The sequence below is a fragment of the Clavelina lepadiformis genome, chromosome 5 (assembly GCF_947623445.1).
Source record: "Clavelina lepadiformis chromosome 5, kaClaLepa1.1, whole genome shotgun sequence".
NCBI classification, from domain to species: domain Eukaryota; kingdom Metazoa; phylum Chordata; class Ascidiacea; order Aplousobranchia; family Clavelinidae; genus Clavelina; species Clavelina lepadiformis.
In genome coordinates, this window is record NC_135244.1 from 15,203,261 (window position 1) to 15,220,579 (window position 17,319).

The 17,319-nt window shown below is 37.6% G+C and overlaps 1 protein-coding gene across 1 annotated transcript; it reads left to right on the forward strand.

Moving 5' to 3' along the window:
* The first annotated feature begins 1,540 nt into the window (after nt 1-1,540).
* LOC143459538 (helicase ARIP4-like) lies at nt 1,541-17,266 on the forward strand. The gene is made up of 27 exons (XM_076956748.1): nt 1,541-1,797; nt 6,055-6,128; nt 7,180-7,369; nt 7,534-7,666; nt 7,813-7,993; nt 8,234-8,396; nt 8,581-8,713; nt 8,823-9,005; nt 9,144-9,289; nt 9,633-9,814; nt 10,025-10,173; nt 10,349-10,545; nt 10,675-10,852; nt 10,965-11,122; nt 11,208-11,388; nt 11,665-11,867; nt 12,075-12,203; nt 12,454-12,591; nt 12,696-12,763; nt 12,906-13,057; nt 13,317-13,465; nt 13,728-13,799; nt 13,913-14,018; nt 14,372-14,522; nt 14,773-14,921; nt 15,548-15,603; nt 15,763-17,266. The coding sequence occupies exons 1-27, from the start codon at nt 1,742-1,744 to the stop codon at nt 16,493-16,495; spliced, it is 4,410 nt and encodes a 1,469-aa protein (XP_076812863.1). The 5' UTR covers nt 1,541-1,741; the 3' UTR covers nt 16,496-17,266.
* Nucleotides 17,267-17,319: the final 53 nt, after the last annotated feature.

Sequence of the window (17,319 nt, forward strand, 5' to 3'; positions counted from 1 at the left end):
TTTTTATTAACAATTCCTAAGGGTTTCCCCTTAGGGGAACTAAAGTTACAGTTTGTAAAATGCTTAAATCACTTCGTGGATGGTCATACTATTTAAAGATCTGGATGCTCATAGCATCACTTCCCATGAGCCCAAAAAAATCACTGGAAATCGTTCCGCCTGCAGAGCAGTTACTTCCAAGATTGGTTCCATGCACGGGTCACAAACAAGGGACATAATCATGATATTAAAAATGCTTAAAGCTGTAGAGAATGTAATATTAGGTTTTCAATACTGTTTGGCCGTCGACTGTGGTAAAATCTTATTGTTGATTGCAAAATTTTGTTTTAACAAAGGTAACAGTAAAAATGACACCAAGGTAGTAGTTACAGTTCGAATGGAATGTATACAGTTGTTGATGAGGAATCGTGCGTGCAAAGCACAAGGTTTGGCGTGATGGTATGCACTGACTCCTATTTGTTTATTATAAATCGCAAGTATCACATGTTCAATGAGCTACAGTGCTGATGGCATCAGAATGGCATTATGATAAGTTAATCCAGATCACGTTTGAAACATCAGTTTGTCAATGTGATGCTTGTCATTAAATATAAAATTAATATTTATACTGTGTGTAAGAAAATCCTATGGTGCCATTGTATTACGCTTGTTCACATTTATGACCTAGCCTCTAGCTAGTCTACACTGCATTTTTTCCAAGTAATTATAAAACTTGTATTTTGATTTATTGTAAACAGAAGAGACAAAATGACATTTACCACATAATGACATAGCAAGTTGCAACATATTAAAGGTTTTAAGCTAGCACAAATATTATACGGTACTTACAGTATAATATAGACAAACTGAAATATATAAATTTCTGTAATTTTCTGCAGAATTGTTAAGTTAAACAAGAAAATAATGTAACTATCAGCAAAAACAGGTGAAAAATTCATATCAGACTAATTGTCATCAACAAACGAAGTCAGATTTTCAAGAACCGATGAACTGAGATATACTGATAGCGTTATAGGCTATGATACTTTTGTTATAAGTGAAGAAATTATAGGTTTGTGATTTGTTTGTTTCAAAATGCCTCATATTCTTGTTTATGTGAAGTGCAAAATATCTGCAGAAGTTTGAATATATCAAAACACATAAACAACTTCCAGTATTGTGTGCTTGACAGTTACAAAAGTGTAAACGAGAATTAATGGTTTTTCGATTAATGATTTATTATGTTGCTTTTGAGTAGTAGCAATATGGTTAGGTTAAAACAAAGTATTTTTGGACACACTTTTATTGACAATGTCAAACTACCAACTGCTCATTGATGCGAAAAAGAATTATAAGTAGCTTTGTGTGCTCGTTTCAGATGGGGTGCAACTATCATGCAGTTCAACAATTAGTGTATTATAGACAGTCTTACTTTTCGGTTAATAGTTACGGTAATTGGCTATATATTATGAAGTTATACGACTATTGTTTTTAAATTTGCATCCATTTTTAATGGACACACATATATATGTATGCTGCAGATTGTTTATACTGAACTTCTTGATCACTCCTTGTTTAGCTGTTTGTATAGAAGTATATATTTTCATTTGATAAATTTGTTGACAACAACTAGATAATGGTTACTGTAGTGTTCAAATCTTTGAAACAAATTTCAACACTTCATTGCCTGACCAGAAGATTATAATCTAATTACCTGCTTGTAGAAGATCTTTTTCATATTTCAGTGAGCTTTTATTTTGTGATGGATGTTTTCAAAAACATCGCCGATGAAAAAGATGACGCAAATCTTTGCGCCAGGTATGTAATGCCTAATGTTTGCTGTGAACTCCCAGTAAAACATAGAGTGTCTGTTGTGTCTATCTATGTTGGCAAACTACATTCATAAGTTTAATAGATATGATATGTATATATCAATTAATTGTGTATGATACATTATGTATAAAGAAACAACAACAGTAACTTGTAAAATAACATGCTCCTAAACATCTATCTATGTGTGTATGTTGATAGAGAACGTTGTTTCTATTTGTCGTATTGAGCCCATTTATCCAGAGGATTTGTATTAAAATGTTACTTGATCTTAGAACACAAAACATATGTGGCCGTTTGTAACACATAGAAAACATAATTTAATTTTGTGGATGCTACTTATCTGTGGGCTTGCTGCATAACTTTAGCTTTTTGGATTTGATTGCAGTTACTAGGATAAATAATTAATTTAATTAATTAGTTGACTTTTATTATATTCAATGCTTGAGATTTAAAGGTGTGATATTTGTCCTAGCTCGCGGCAACCACAAGCGCCAATAAAATACTGCTATGATGCATATCCATTTTGAGTATCAGACACAATTTACACGCTCTTTACTGTTTTCATGGATATAACATATTTATAGGCAGGGTTGCCATACCGTCCTTATTTCTAAGATTTGTCCTTATTTTAAAGGTCCGTGTCTTAGAAAATATGTTTGTCCTTTTTTCTAAGAAATGTCCTTATTTTCACTTTCGTCCTTATTTTTAGGGCGGAGGTGGGCACTTTTGTCCTTATTTTGGGCATTTTGTCACCTTTACGATACCATTTTGTACCAAAGAGATACCAAAATTATGAACATGCAGATAGTGTCTTGTTTTTTTTTTTTTTAGGAACATTGGTTGCTTTCTCTTGTTGTACACTGTTTAAGGTGGTATTCCTCGTTCATTTTCTAGTCGTCCTTATTTTTGAGTTGAGACTGATGGCAACCCTGTTTATAGGCCTTCTGGCGACTGCTTACGTAACGCAGTTTTATGTTACGCAACCGTCGCGGTGACGTCGGTGTTTCGAATATTTCAAAACAAACGTAGAGCTTATACTTGCCAATTCAAATTTTCCTAAAAGTTTTGTTTGATGTTGCTGTTGACTTTCAATTCCGTTTTAAACCGGTACAATGGTTACTTGTAATAATCTCTGCTCGGATACTTCGTGTACATGACGCTCACGTTTCACGGAGTCCAGTTATTACGATCGCGTTAGGCCTATTCAAAGGTCAATCTGTGGATACAATTGGCGGGATCGACTAAATAAAAAACGTTATTTTGCTTCGGGCTAAAAACAGGTTCGCCTTTATTCAAGTCACTCGAACATTAACATCAAACATATATAGCGGAGCAAATCAAAATAAAGATGAACGTAATGATCATGGATCATAATATGCCACAATTTTTCATTGAGATAATGTAAAAAATATTGACCATGCCAATACATAAACTGCATCAGCAGTAATTGCCATTTTGCTATTATTAGTCATGTGCTACATTTCCTTGTTAACAACCGCCATGGTAGTTTATAGGTTAAGAACTTTCCCCATTGGATCATGAAGATTGTCATTTCACGTAGGGTTCATCATTAAGTGCGGTGTTGACTAGGTTCAAATTTATCAATATTATATCTTGAGGTTGATCTCGGTCGAGCTTACGTAACGCTCGCTGTGAAGTTTTTCTCGGTAAATGCTTATGTAACGGTCCAATTTATGACTCCTCACTGAACACAAGGCCTTTGAGTTTTGGTACCAATTAAATGAAGAAAAGTGGCCGGGGCACGGCAGTTTGTATAGTGCTGATGCGTTGATAATAACAGGCGTTTCAAGTATACAGGTTTTTGCACATTTTCACTGAAAAAATCATCTATGGAGCTTTATGTAGCAGCAATGTATTAGAATAAAATGAATCGCCGAGTTAATGCGATAAAAGATAAGAAAGGACTTGCACTACACTGGTTAGAATCTTATGCAAGCTAATTATGCTGTTGGCCATGCTTGCTAATGAAATGGCTCCGTTTAATAATTAAAAATAAAATAAAACGCAGAACCGTAAAAGGTTGACTACATGGCAAACAACAGGGAAGGATATTTTCGTTACCTGGCGATTCATATAATTATTAATTGTTGTACTACTGGATGGCGTAATGTTAATCACAACGAATGTTGCAACGACGCTGTTTCAACATTCATTACTTTTTCCGGTCGTACACACGTCGATATGCGAACGCAGTTTCGATGCAGTCTCATAGAATATCTGGAATCCTGATTAGACATTGCCTTAAATGTTAGCGGTTATAACACATACATGTTTTGTTGTATGGGATATAATAATGTTTTTGTCCTTATTAGTTCCTATTCGGTATTTGTCAACGGAAATAACGAGGTATATTGGTTTCCTCCTTGCCATTTTCCAAGGATAAACCGGTGTTTAGTGTGTGGTGAATGGTGATTTTGGTTGTTTGGAGTTTAACTTAAGTCCATGTAACGGCTAACTTGCCCTTCAGTCTGCTTAAATCTGGTCAATGCTTAAATCAAGGCTTTTAAGAAAATTGTATCAGTACTAAACACCCCATTGTATATGTTTGGCTAACTTTGAATTTATTTCACTTCGATATATATCGGACATATAAAATTCGGTTCTAATTCCTATGAAATCATGCACGCCAGAATTAGGATTAAGCATTGAGAGGTTATGACGTCATGATCTCTTTCTATTTAGACTTGGAGCCTTATAGGCCTTCGCATTGGCTGGTATAAGTGAACTAGAAGTACAATTTTGTGATTTCGGTTCAGTTTTCATGTTTTTATCTTAACTTTGTAATTTCATTGGTATTAGACGGTCGAGTACTGTTCCGAAAGGTTAAAGAAAATATTTTGATTAAGTCAGCGACCCTGACTTGAACTGCTGGGAAGTTCGCTAAAACGCAGCCTTAATTATATCTGTCATTGATCTGATCGTTTTTGGACATATTCTAAAATGTTGATATGACGTCATAGGAGAAAATCCCGCTTTCAATAAACCATGTTGGTCTCAGTATCACCACTTCGTTACTGCCTATAATCCCTATACGTAGTAGCGAGCTATATTTGTAATACGTACACGTCGACGGGAATTTTAAGTATATCGTATTTCATCAATCTTTCGCAGAATGTGGGTTTCCAAAACCAAATCAAAATTTCCATTCATCTGTGTTTGACTGCAGAAAGCGGAACTTCCTTTATGTGTAGCTGTGTTTTTTATCGTATCCTTTATTTTCTTTCATTTATTGTGCGGTGGAAAAGGTCTATACGCCAACTGTTATATTAGCCTGCAATAAAAGAAAATGCCCACCAACAATTAATAAACGAGAAAAAGAGGCAAAGCCCAAGGGCTTAAAACATGCAAACGGTAACAATACAATTGTGCTATTAGATTGCAGGTTAGCAACTTGTCCTGGCAATTAAACCAATTATAATCACTTCATTTCTGTGGCTTTGTCCTGAGACGTAATTTTACAACCTTTTGTTTCATACGACGCGTCACAGTTTTTGTGAAGGATACCATGAATGTTATTGAATACCAATAACGTTCGCAGGCCAACGAATAATGTTATCCATGAAAGGTCAGCCTTAAGACAAAACTGTTTCGCCTTGGCTGTAACTGTGATATGTTGCGCACTTATACTGTGTTTCAACCGCACGTGCTAACAAGCTTATTCAGACGCACGTGATATAGCAGTTTCTACTAAATATAGAGTCTGAAAACAAAAGGTGTAATTATACTGGGTTAGTTTGCTGATTGGTATTCCACCTATGGGCTGGTTCATTCACATGTGATATATTGGTGCAATAGCTGGAGATATTGTTTACTGAATTTAATAAACGTGTGTTTTGTTGTAACCGGACGTGCTGAATTGTTGAAAATTGTATGCATGATGTTAAACGCTGTAATCAACAAGGTATAATATATCCCGTTGGTATACAAGTTTGTTCACAAGTACTGTATTTCAACATAACCGCGCTCGAGTTGTTAAGCGCCATATCAAACTTGCAAAGGTAGCTAGTATTGTTTACATAATAACGTCACCCGGTTATTTTCGCTTGTATAAAGTCTGCTAGTTCTAATGTTCCCATTTGTGCGTTGTTACCGAGTAATGTCATAAAATGTTCTTTAGAACTACATCCTTCTCTTTCTAGTGAACGAGTTTGCGTATGAGTATATATTGATTAATGATATACCTTAAACATCACTGATTTTCTGTGATTTCTCCTGCCGCAGATCACCCGTTGATAATAAAGAAGACAACACAGAGGACGAGACAAAGACTGAAGAACCGATCGGCTTCGTACCTGGTAATGTTTGCTGATCTATGAAAATTAATGATTGCGACATATTCCTCGAAAACGGTAGATACATAACTCTGAGTTTCGTTTCCTGCTTTCTCGCCCCTTTGTTTCTACTCGACATCTTGCGTCCTTTCATTATCCAGTTGAAATTATTTGGTTGTGTCCAAGTGACACACATACAATAAACAAGTGATTTGCAGACATATTTTTTTGGCGTAGTAACGAAGAACCGCATGATAATTTACCTACCGGTACTCTCAGCCCATGTTTTTTCTATATAAGTTGGTCACTTGTTTTTCAAGTTCGTAACATATTTATGCCCTATGCCATCCATGTCCGTTAATAACATATTCATCACTTACAATTTTTGTCATTATTATCGATAGTCCTCAGAGACAGGTAACAAACTCGTTTCAAACATGTTCGTTTCACCACTTTTATGCTGAACACAGTAGGACAGTTTCGCCATCAATATGCGAAAGTTTAGTCATTGAGCGACGTGTTATTTTACAAAATAGAATCTGGTCTTCCAATATTAATTCAAGCTGATGATCACCTCAAAGTGAAAGCCTGGCCCGAATCGGAATAAAGCTGAATAGTTTATACACACAAGGTCAATTGTCAACGGCGATTACCATTGTCCCACAAAACCCTGGAAATTCCCAGTGGTTGTATAAACTTCGTATTCGTCGCCTGTTGTGTATTTAACAAACCTTGTTTTGCATCGTACTTGAATGACAACGCTGACCGAAAAGCCATTGCTATTGTTTCCACAGTTTCACTTCTTTTGTCTTATTCTTACATTTTTCTGCTTGCGTTTATGATGTTAATTTTATGTATAATTGTGGCGACATGTTAGCGAGATGTTAAGCGATTTTTGAACAGTGCAACTTGTTCAATATATGATAACTGATAAAAACTATTGACCTGGTGCATAACGGCTTTTGGCACATTAATTAAGTTAATTCTGCATGCTTATGTGATTTTGGAGTCCCAGCCCTATGCATCGTTTTGGTAGAAAGATCTAACAATTGGCTCAATAATTATTTTGCCTCAGACTTTCTTGATATTGCTGACGAAGCTGATACGGAGTCGGACATGTCGGATGTTGATTTAGCCTTGCCGTCAGTTGATCTTGAAGACATCCAAGAGGAAAACGGTGACCTCGGCCTGGATCAGAATGGAAGCAAAGTAAAAGTTTCCAAGAAGAGAAAGAAACATGACCCAACCAAACGAAGGAAAATCAGGTCGGTAAAATGAGCTGTTGTAATTGAAATCGTGCATCCTGCTGCGATTATATTTATTTTTATGAAAGCTTTATACGCTGAGATGTAATGATGTTGCTTTTTCTTAATTGTTAACATTTAGTGGAACGAAAAGGCTTTCAATAATTCCTTTCTTCGTTTTAAAGGAAACTTCTAGGTCAAGAAAAGCTTAACACAGAAACCCTTCTGGCGATCCAAGAAGAAGAACAAAGAAGAAAACGACTTGAGGAGCAGGCCCTGCACAGAGCAGCACAGGAACTAGGCAGTCTTACCGACCTGGTAGTCTTGTTGGTTTCAGTCATTTACTTTTCAATTTCCCACAACAACGTTTAAATATGTAACTTAGATGTATGTCAGATAATAATAATAATAATAATTAATTAATCAACTTGTTCGAATAACTTTTGTATTCTTCAATGTTATAGAACCAAGATTCATCCACTATACAGTTGAATGGCACAGATGCTGATCAAGCATCAAATGTTTCTTCAGCACCTCCGAATGACAATAGAACATTCGAAAGTTCCTATCTTGCAAACTTATTGGCGTCGAAAGAGCCTCCTCCGCAAGTTATAAAAGCCACCAAGCCTCCTGAAAAGAAATCAGGTGTTTGTTTTTTTCTGGGCTGTGTTCGTTTGTTAACATCGCAATTCTCATTAATATAACCACCGTCTTGGAATATTTTCTTTATTTACCTTTAGAGTTAGATGTTTTGAGACGATTTTTTTCCTAAAGCCATTCTTGAGAATAATATAATATTAAATTGAAGTTGCTGTAAACTCCCTAAAATGACCTTTCAATTGTTCCCTGTCTCCTTGTTAATCACATCTAACCACTTGTTAACAGCGGCACCGCCGTCGGAAGTGATATGCATCAGTAGCGACAGCGAAGATGAAAAACCTCAAACCAAATCGGAAACCATCGATGTGAGTTCGGAAAGCTCTGATGACGTCATCTGCACCGGTGAAGTGGAGGAGGAAAAACCTGAACCAGAGGATGTCAACAACAGGTTGCTCATTGATCACCATTTTGCTCTTAGAGATGTGTCATTAAATATGAAAAGCTTTGGTAACTGACCTCTGTAAACAAGAAGTGGAAATTAGTCAAAATCATAAAGAAATTTATCATAAATAAAATTTCTGTTGTTCGGTCGAAATTACGTGTGTTATAATCTCGCTATAATTTTTATTTAGCGGAATGCATATCGAAGACGCCAAGAACCAACGCGACAGTAAAGGAAGGGTTCTGGTCAACGTAAATCGGCCAACGGTCGAGCCGGAAATATTTCTCGCGCCTCAACTTGCAAATGCTGTTCAACCTCACCAAGTAATACGTCCTTCACTGAAAAGATGCGAAAAATACTAACCTAAAGTAAACACAAAGGTAGTTTGAAAAGGTACACTTTATTCAAAAGTGGTTCAATTGTTTTTGACAGATCGGTGGCATTCGTTTTATGTTCGACAACATTGTCGAATCTCTTGCTCATTACGAATCCAGCACTGGATTCGGTTGCATACTTGCCCACTCTATGGGCCTTGGAAAAACTTTGCAAGTGATTTCCTTCGTAGACATCTTTCTACGTTATACTACAGCGAAGACTGTTCTTTGCGTAGTTCCAGTAAGTGCTCCATTTTAGTACGTTTTGTTGAATAGAAACAATAGGATGGAACTGTCCGCGTAATTTGTTTGAAAACGATGGGCGGCAGTGGCAATTAACTTGCTCAGTTTGAACTTCTTAGTTGGCACATTTTCCCAGGTCAACACTCTCATGAACTGGGTGGCCGAGTTCAACATGTGGCTTCCGCCCAAGTCAAAATGTGTCAACGAAAACCCGGCTCGAGTATGGCCGCGAGCCTTCACGGTGCATTTGCTGTGTGACATCCACAAGACCGTTGATTCGAGGTAACCAACTTCGTCAGCATACTCATGTCACTGACTTGTAAATAGTGGCCATTAGGCGTACACCAGCGTGATAGAATACAAGCATAGAAAAATGTACTAATACTGTGCTAGTTATGTATGACGATATTGACCACCACTTAACATTCCCTTCTGTATGTAATGTATTTGGCTTTTATGCACCCGGTTTGTGGTTCATTAAATATACATGAACTTGATAAATGAAAAATTCATAAACCGCGAATAGCAAGTGACACTTATCCGCAATTGACCTCTGGTGACGCATGTCCATTAGCCATATGGCGACTCCGTCACAGTAAATTGTGACCTACTGTACATTACAAAGGTCAAAAGTGGTGTCACAATGGAATGAGGAGGGAGGCGTATTGCTTCTGGGCTATGAAATGTATCGACTACTGACCAGTCGTAAACCTCGTAAGAAAAGGCGAAGGAAGAATGCCGGGAAAGACGAAGAACCTGCCATAGTTGATGTCGAAGAAGAAGACCGACTATCAAGTCTCGCGGCCGGTATTGATTATGGTTATTAGTTTTATTACCAAACAGATGTTGTCCCAGTTTTGAGCAATCAATATTTCAGATTTTTGTCCTCGTGATGTAACCCATATTGTTAATTACTATTTCTGCCAATCAATATTATTACTTATTAGTATGTTACGTTTTGAAGTTTTCCATTTCCAACCGTATATTGTATTTGTAAAACTCACGTGTTACGTTCAGGCATGCAAGATAGTCTGCTGAAACCCGGTCCAGATCTTATAGTATGCGACGAAGGACACCGCATCAAGAATAGCCACGCCAGCATTTCTCAGATGCTTAAAAACGTTCGAACCAAGAGAAGAATCGTTTTAACTGGTTACCCGTTACAGGTAAAACTGGCGGATTACTCAATTTCCATACTTCAATGTGCTAATTTATTGTCAGATAATATAAATCCCCGTGCTTCCTTCGTGTACCTACATAACGTCCTACGTTTGCAACTTTAGTTCATTAATACCCAGCTAGTCACGTAGCAAAGTCAATTCTATGTTTTGTAAACATCAGAACAACTTGATGGAATACTGGTGCATGGTGGACTTCGTCAGACCTAACTTTCTTGGAACCAAACAAGAATTCTCGAACATGTTCGAGCGTCCCATATTGAACGGACAGTGCGCCGACAGCACGGAAAGTGACATTCGCCTCATGCGCTTCAGGTCACACGTACTGCACAGTTTATTGAAGGGGTTCGTGCAGAGAAGGTAAAGCCCGTTTCTGTTGAACGTGCTGTACAAGATTATTGCCTATCGTTGTTAGTTTGAGTGCGAATACTGTAGAATGAACGCTTGATGGTATTTTAATGGAGTTTCAAATCCAAAGTTTTTGTTTAGATCTCACAGTGTTCTGCGTGATACTCTCCCGCTCAAAGAAGAACACGTTCTTCTCATAAGATTATCAGAATGGCAGAAGAAATTATACAACAAGTTCTGGACCACTAATATGGTTGGTTCTTCTGGCAGTTGGTGCAGCTCATTGAATCCAATAAAGGCGTTTTCAATTTGTTGCAAGGTACGGTTTTGACAGGATTAGTCCCTTATGCTTTGGATATATCGTTGTAATTGTTTTCATAAGTACGAATTTTTTTGTTTAAAAATTAGTTAGATTATCATGAATTGTTTAGATTTGGAATCATCCGGATGTCTTTTATCGGACTGTTGTGGCGAAAACCGACTCAGTCCAAGAAAGCAACGGCCTTGACCCCGACTTTGACATTGCAGAATCTGTCGATGGGTTGCCTACAATGAAGCCACGCTCGTCACGCAAACAGTTTTCCAACAGGTATGGTATATGGTTATTGAGAATCGGCACCTTTATCACATTTCCAGTTTATTATCAAAAGACGTTGACTGACTTTTGTGCTCAGCCCTGCTCAGGAACTCTACAATGCCGCCGCGACAGTTGTCAACAGAAATTCCCCCACGGCGCCCAGTCCTCTTGTGCCCGGGTCGAACTCGTCGACTCCACCGAGCATTACTCAAACTTCAACCGGATTCAATCCGTTTGGTAATGATGACAAGGAAAAAGGGGTCACCAATTATGATTGGGTAAAGAATTCTAAAATATTTTAAAACTAGTGTGAACGGAATTTCTTTGAACTGAATGTTGGCAAATATAAACGACGGGTTATATTGATGACCGCTCGAATCATTCATTGTAACGTTCTAGAATCATTTTGTAACATTGTTTTGATTGTGAGCTGTCTCTGGGATGATTCGAATAGTTTGCAATTAAGATGTTCGTACTTGCGCTGAAGTATTTAAGTTAAATGAATTTAGTTTGCAATTTGTCTGAAAATTTGATACAACCCATCTATATTGCAGGCGAAGGACTTATTAGCCGGGTACTCCCCTGGAGTTTTGGAAATTTCGGGAAAAATGGTCATTCTCATGCAATTGGTCCATTCGGCTGTTGCGGTCGACGACAGAATTTTAGTGTTTAGCCAATCTCTGAGCACACTCTCTCTCATAGAAGAATTTCTAGCGCAGATGTTTGTCCCCAGAACTAGCGGCGAACAACAACCGAGGTACGTTTCAGTGATATACAGTTTGAACATTTGTAATATTTTTGCTTATCATGCTCCCATTAAACGTAGGTTTTCCTAAGAAGTATTTTATTTACTTTTTTCTTCTTGCTGTAAACGAAAATCTTGCCGTTATCAAGTTTGTGTCGATCATTGTTTACTTTAGTTCAATCATTGTTCAATGTTCATATTTATTCACAAATTTTATAGAAAATGGGCCAAGAACGAATCTTACTTTCGACTTGACGGGAACACTCACACAGCTGATCGTGAAAAGATGATTAATCAGTTCAATTCCCCGCAAAACAAGAACATTCATCTCTTTCTTTTGTCTACAAGGTAGAATTTTAGTATTCTTCTACCCAAAGTACGTAATGTTTTCGTGATATTTACCGTGATAGTAATAACAAGTGACGTTAATACCAACGATACGTGCGTCCTACGTGTCACTGCGTATCGTATATTTACGATCTTGCGTATACAGCAATTGTCAATAATGCATTGTGTAATTGCACATGCTTTGGTTTGTAAAAGCTAAAAATGCTTTGTTCAGTTCAGAAACTAACATTATTTTAATTAAATATTTCAGGGCCGGTTGCCTTGGTATAAATCTAATCGGTGCTAATCGTGTTGTTGTCTTCGATGCCTCATGGAATCCGTGCCATGACGCTCAAGCTGTTTGCCGGGTTTACAGATACGGACAACAGAAAACGTGCCACATTTACAGGTAATTTCGGAATCCTTTGTAAACTTTTTACCCTCAAAATCATGGCATTGCAAAATTTGCTTTTGCATATATATTGGATGCTTTGCATTTTACTTTTACTTCAGGTTAGTTTGTGATCAGTCAATGGAGAGGAAGATATACGAACGGCAAGTTTCAAAGCAAGGAATGGCAGGTAGAGTTTTGCTTGTATCCAATCGGTTTTGAAAATATTTGTTTTTTACAGTAGTAATGACGTCCGAACCTTATTCAATTATGACTCGAAACGTATTTGTTTTTATTTATTATAATAATGTTTTGTTCTGCTTCTATCGTAGATCGTGTCGTCGACAAACTAAATCCAGCTCAGATCTTCACTAGACAAGACGTGCTCTGTCTAATGGAGTATAGCAACGAAGAACTACCCAAGGTCGACTTCGAAAATATAGAAGAGGACCTCTTTGACCCCCTTTTGGCGCAGACGTGTAAGGTAAGATCTTCACCCAACGTACTGCTTTCATACAGAAAAATGTTTCTTTATTCACTCATTTTCACAATGGCATGTTTGTGATAGCAAATTTTCGTGGTTAGCTCTAAATTGCAAAAATATTACTTCGAAATACTGTAAAATTATCACTTCGAATACTGTATTTTCTGCTATCCATGTCGAACGTGAAATACCGAGGTTATTCACACAATTCAGGTATTGTATGTGACTGATATCACACTGTTTTGTGAAATGTGCGTAGTTGTACGGACATTGGTTTACGAAGAAGCCATTCACGCACGAGTCTCTCTTGTTGGACTGCAAGGACCAACGACTGACCAAAGCGGAAAAGAGAGCGGCTGAAAAGAGTTACGAGAGAGACAAGCTGGCCTCGTCCGCTTACAATTACGGGTAAGAGTTACGATTTTTTAAACGTTAAACCTAACTTGAACGTTTTCATGTATTGACCTGAAACTAACTCAGATCTCCAGTAAGCCAGCTGGAACCCTTCATTTCTTGCGTATCATATTTTTGTTGGGTTATCAGTAGGAATCTTCCTGTCAGTTGGACGACCTACATCGGACAAACTATTTACATTGTTATAGTAGAGTTTGCGTAGAGTCATCGTTTTAATAAGTGGGCGTACAATGACTCGATTCTCTGTATTTTACAGGAGGCAGTCATACACCGGGTTTTATGGGTCCAGATCAAATTCGCCAAAACCGGCTCTTCCTAGAAACGCAAGGTGCGGGCTCTAAACTACTGTATTTGTGCTGTTATTACCACTTTATTTCAACCAGTTATTTTCGTACTCCCACTTTATTTAAACAATTTGTAACTTCATATGCGATCTTACAGCACCGGCAGTTTGCAGTCCCACCCCATGCACATGCGCAATGGAATCCGACCCATTGCCAATGTCCGGCCAATGCAGTCAACCCCGCTGCCCATGCAGCTGCAATCGGTGGGTGATGTTATGTATATCTACGTACTCAAGAGTTTGCGTACTCTTGCAGTAGAATGCTCCTTTAGTACACTCGGCAGCAGGGTTGTGCCCCGTAATGCACTTTTGTTGAATAGTAAAATTGTTTTATAGGAAAAGTGTTTTTCGATGTTCTGTTTACTTTTTCTTCTGTAAGATTAACATCAGTGGATGTGTTTATTATGTAATGTACAGTATCTATATTTTACCACTGTATTTAGTTGTAACATCAACTGGAAAACGTTTAACAGCGAAACTGTCGAAGTTTAGAATTATTTGCCACATTCTATAAATAATTGAATTGATATCAGTTTGATAAATTTTGTTATTGACAGCAACTACCCATGGCACAAAATCAGAATTTTATTATCCATCATAAATCCGGTATGTCGGTTCAAAGAGTGGTTGCTTCCACGAATATTCCACTACCCCCTCAAAACACATCAACTACTACTACTGCTGGCCAATCCACGAAAATTCACACAGGTAAATGCGCACGATGTTGTACATCTCTCTGTACGGTGTGTAATGTATATGTTTTATCCTTCTTTTAGTAAGCTTTTACGTGAGTATTTTAATTTTGTTCCATGATTCAAATCTGTGTTTATTTTGGCTCATAATATTATACATTTAGACTTAGATAAAACCACGGTTTTAGTTGTACACTGTGCAGTATATGAGTAATTTATCAGTACAATGAAAAAGTGATATTCTATAAGCTTGTGTTCTCACACAGGGGAAACCATTTTCTTAATTCATGGCCGCAAAGGAACATACATCCGCACCTTACAAGGAAGAATTTTCGCTGTTCGGTCGAACGACGCCAACCGCTTTGGCCCTCCCACCGCTGGACCCAGTATAAGGATTCCCGGAAATGATAGTCTGGTACATATTTTATTACTTTTGTTTTAGCAATTATTACTTTGTACAACTATGACTATAGAGGGATTTTTACATAAAAAGGTACTTTTCGGACCTAAATCTGGAAAATTTGTACCATTTTTGGATCTAAGATCTTGCATCACATCTTCCGCAGTTTTTAAAAGTGTAGTAGTCAGTATTTGCCAATTATTTTGACAAACAGGTCATTTTTTTTCTAAAATAGACCTTAAGTGTATGATTTGAACTTTCTCCACTTAAGCTTTAAAGTAAAGTCCAATGTACTAAAGGTTTATAAGTTTCCAAGGCTTCAAATTTTTCGAAATTAGTTTCTTTGGTTAAAAGGCATTTTGGATGAAAGCAGTTTCTGTGACATGCAGCGTAAGCTCATTAAACTCGTTTGGTTAAATTGGTAAAATGTTTATGAGTGACTTTATACGAATCATGTGTACAGCTTTAATTAACTTTCCTGATTATCGAGACCACTTGAGTTACTTTGAATTAAACGAAATTGATCTAACGAGCTTCCACTGCAACATTTCAGCCATTTACTTTCCTATAACTTCCTTTGCATATGTATTTTTTATTCAAATACTGTACTCTTTTAGTTTAAGCTTTATTCACTGTTTTAGACTTCACATCTTTCCGAAGGCGATCTTCAAAGTTTTGAAAATATACCCGTAAACTCGTAAGTGACTTTTCAAAATCGCATTGAACCCAACGTCTGTTTAAATGTATTAATATGATTAATATTTTTTATTTTAAAAACTGGTTATTACTGACCCTGACAAAATGCAGCACCCTCCTTAGTTTGTCTAGAGCTAGTATTTGCTGCTTTATGTTGCAGACCGTCCTTTAATCCAGCTGCATCGGCGACTGCATCATTCTTGGATTCTCTGGCGACCAGCACAAACTCTAACGGATTCCCGGGAATCCTTCCTCCTCCACCGCCCTTCTATCCTGGAGCTTCCAACAATGGGTCCACCTTTGTTAACGGATTCAGCGATTCAACTCCCCCATTCCATCAACGTCACTCCAATTCGTATCCTCGTTTTCCGGCGATGGTGCCACCCATGTCCGGATACCAACCAGCATCTTCCGCATCTGACATCAACGGCTTCGCCTCCACCAGTTCTGCATCTACCGGTGGTGGCGCTGGTAATCCGATTTTTTCCGATTTTCCCAACTTTTCTTCAAGCCCACAGATGCCCCACATGTCTTCAAATGCTGACACTGATCCCAACAAAAATGCTTATGATGCTTCTGCACCAGGTGCATCTGCAAATGCTGATGGTTTCCCGATGGCATCTAACAATCATCTGTACCCCGATTCTTCTTCAATGGCCGACACAAATAGTATTTTTACAATGAATGGTGCATCCCCGTTAAGTCATATCTCTTCCAGTAGTGGTTTTTCCCCATTGACGTCATCATTACCAAGCAAAAACCCCGGGAAGGGTTTAACGTCAGCCATGGATCTAAGTTTAGCGTCACAGGCTAGCGAGCCGTCGGTCCCCAGTGCTCCAGCTGAGAACATGGTCAGTGACGATTTTGATCTTCCAGATTTGCTGAACTGGTAGGAACCGGCTGTAGCCAGTTCAAGTAGAACTGAAGCGTTTGTAACCACAAATACGATTGTCATGCTTACAAAACTGCTTAAGCAGGTTTAAGAGCTGTTTTGTATGTAATCAATTTTGCTTCAATGTCTGTCCCAGCTTATCACTATTTTTCCCCCAATTATGGTTTAGTATTTAGGTCTATGCCACTTTTAAAATAAACTGTATCTTTGTTTTTATGCCTCTGTAGTGCAATATATTCTTAGGCATTTGTGTTGGTTGTTTTACTTTTTAAGATTTCACTTTAAACTTTGTAATTGGAAAATGTTGTTGTTGTATACAGCTTTTACCGAGCATTTTGATAATTTGTTATTAGTCAATTTAGTTTTTGACCTTTCGGCATCGAATTATGGTTGTTCATTTGTCGACAGTATTCGAATATATTCCTACGATCATATTATTTCCGCTCCCAGAATCATTACCAGTAAATGCGTGCTTTTAGTTTTGTAGTCTTTGCTGAGGTACATGCTGTGGCATAAATGTTATTGCCAAATGTTTTTCTCACATTGCCCTGTCGGTCTTTAAACGCTTTATTTTGTTGGGCGGTCCTCTCATTTAAAGTTTACCTTAAGTTAGCAAGTAACTTGTGTGTTTACTTAATTGAAATCTTGCTGTGGGTTCGTCTTCAAACCTTTAACGTCTGTTACACACTAAGTCTACATTCCCTGTATATTATATTTTTGTCAGTTGCAGTAATTCATTATTTTTTGCAAATATAAGTAGTTGTGCAGTGTGCACGTAGTGGTGTAGCATCATTTTGTCGAGTGCCACGTATTGTATTGCATGAG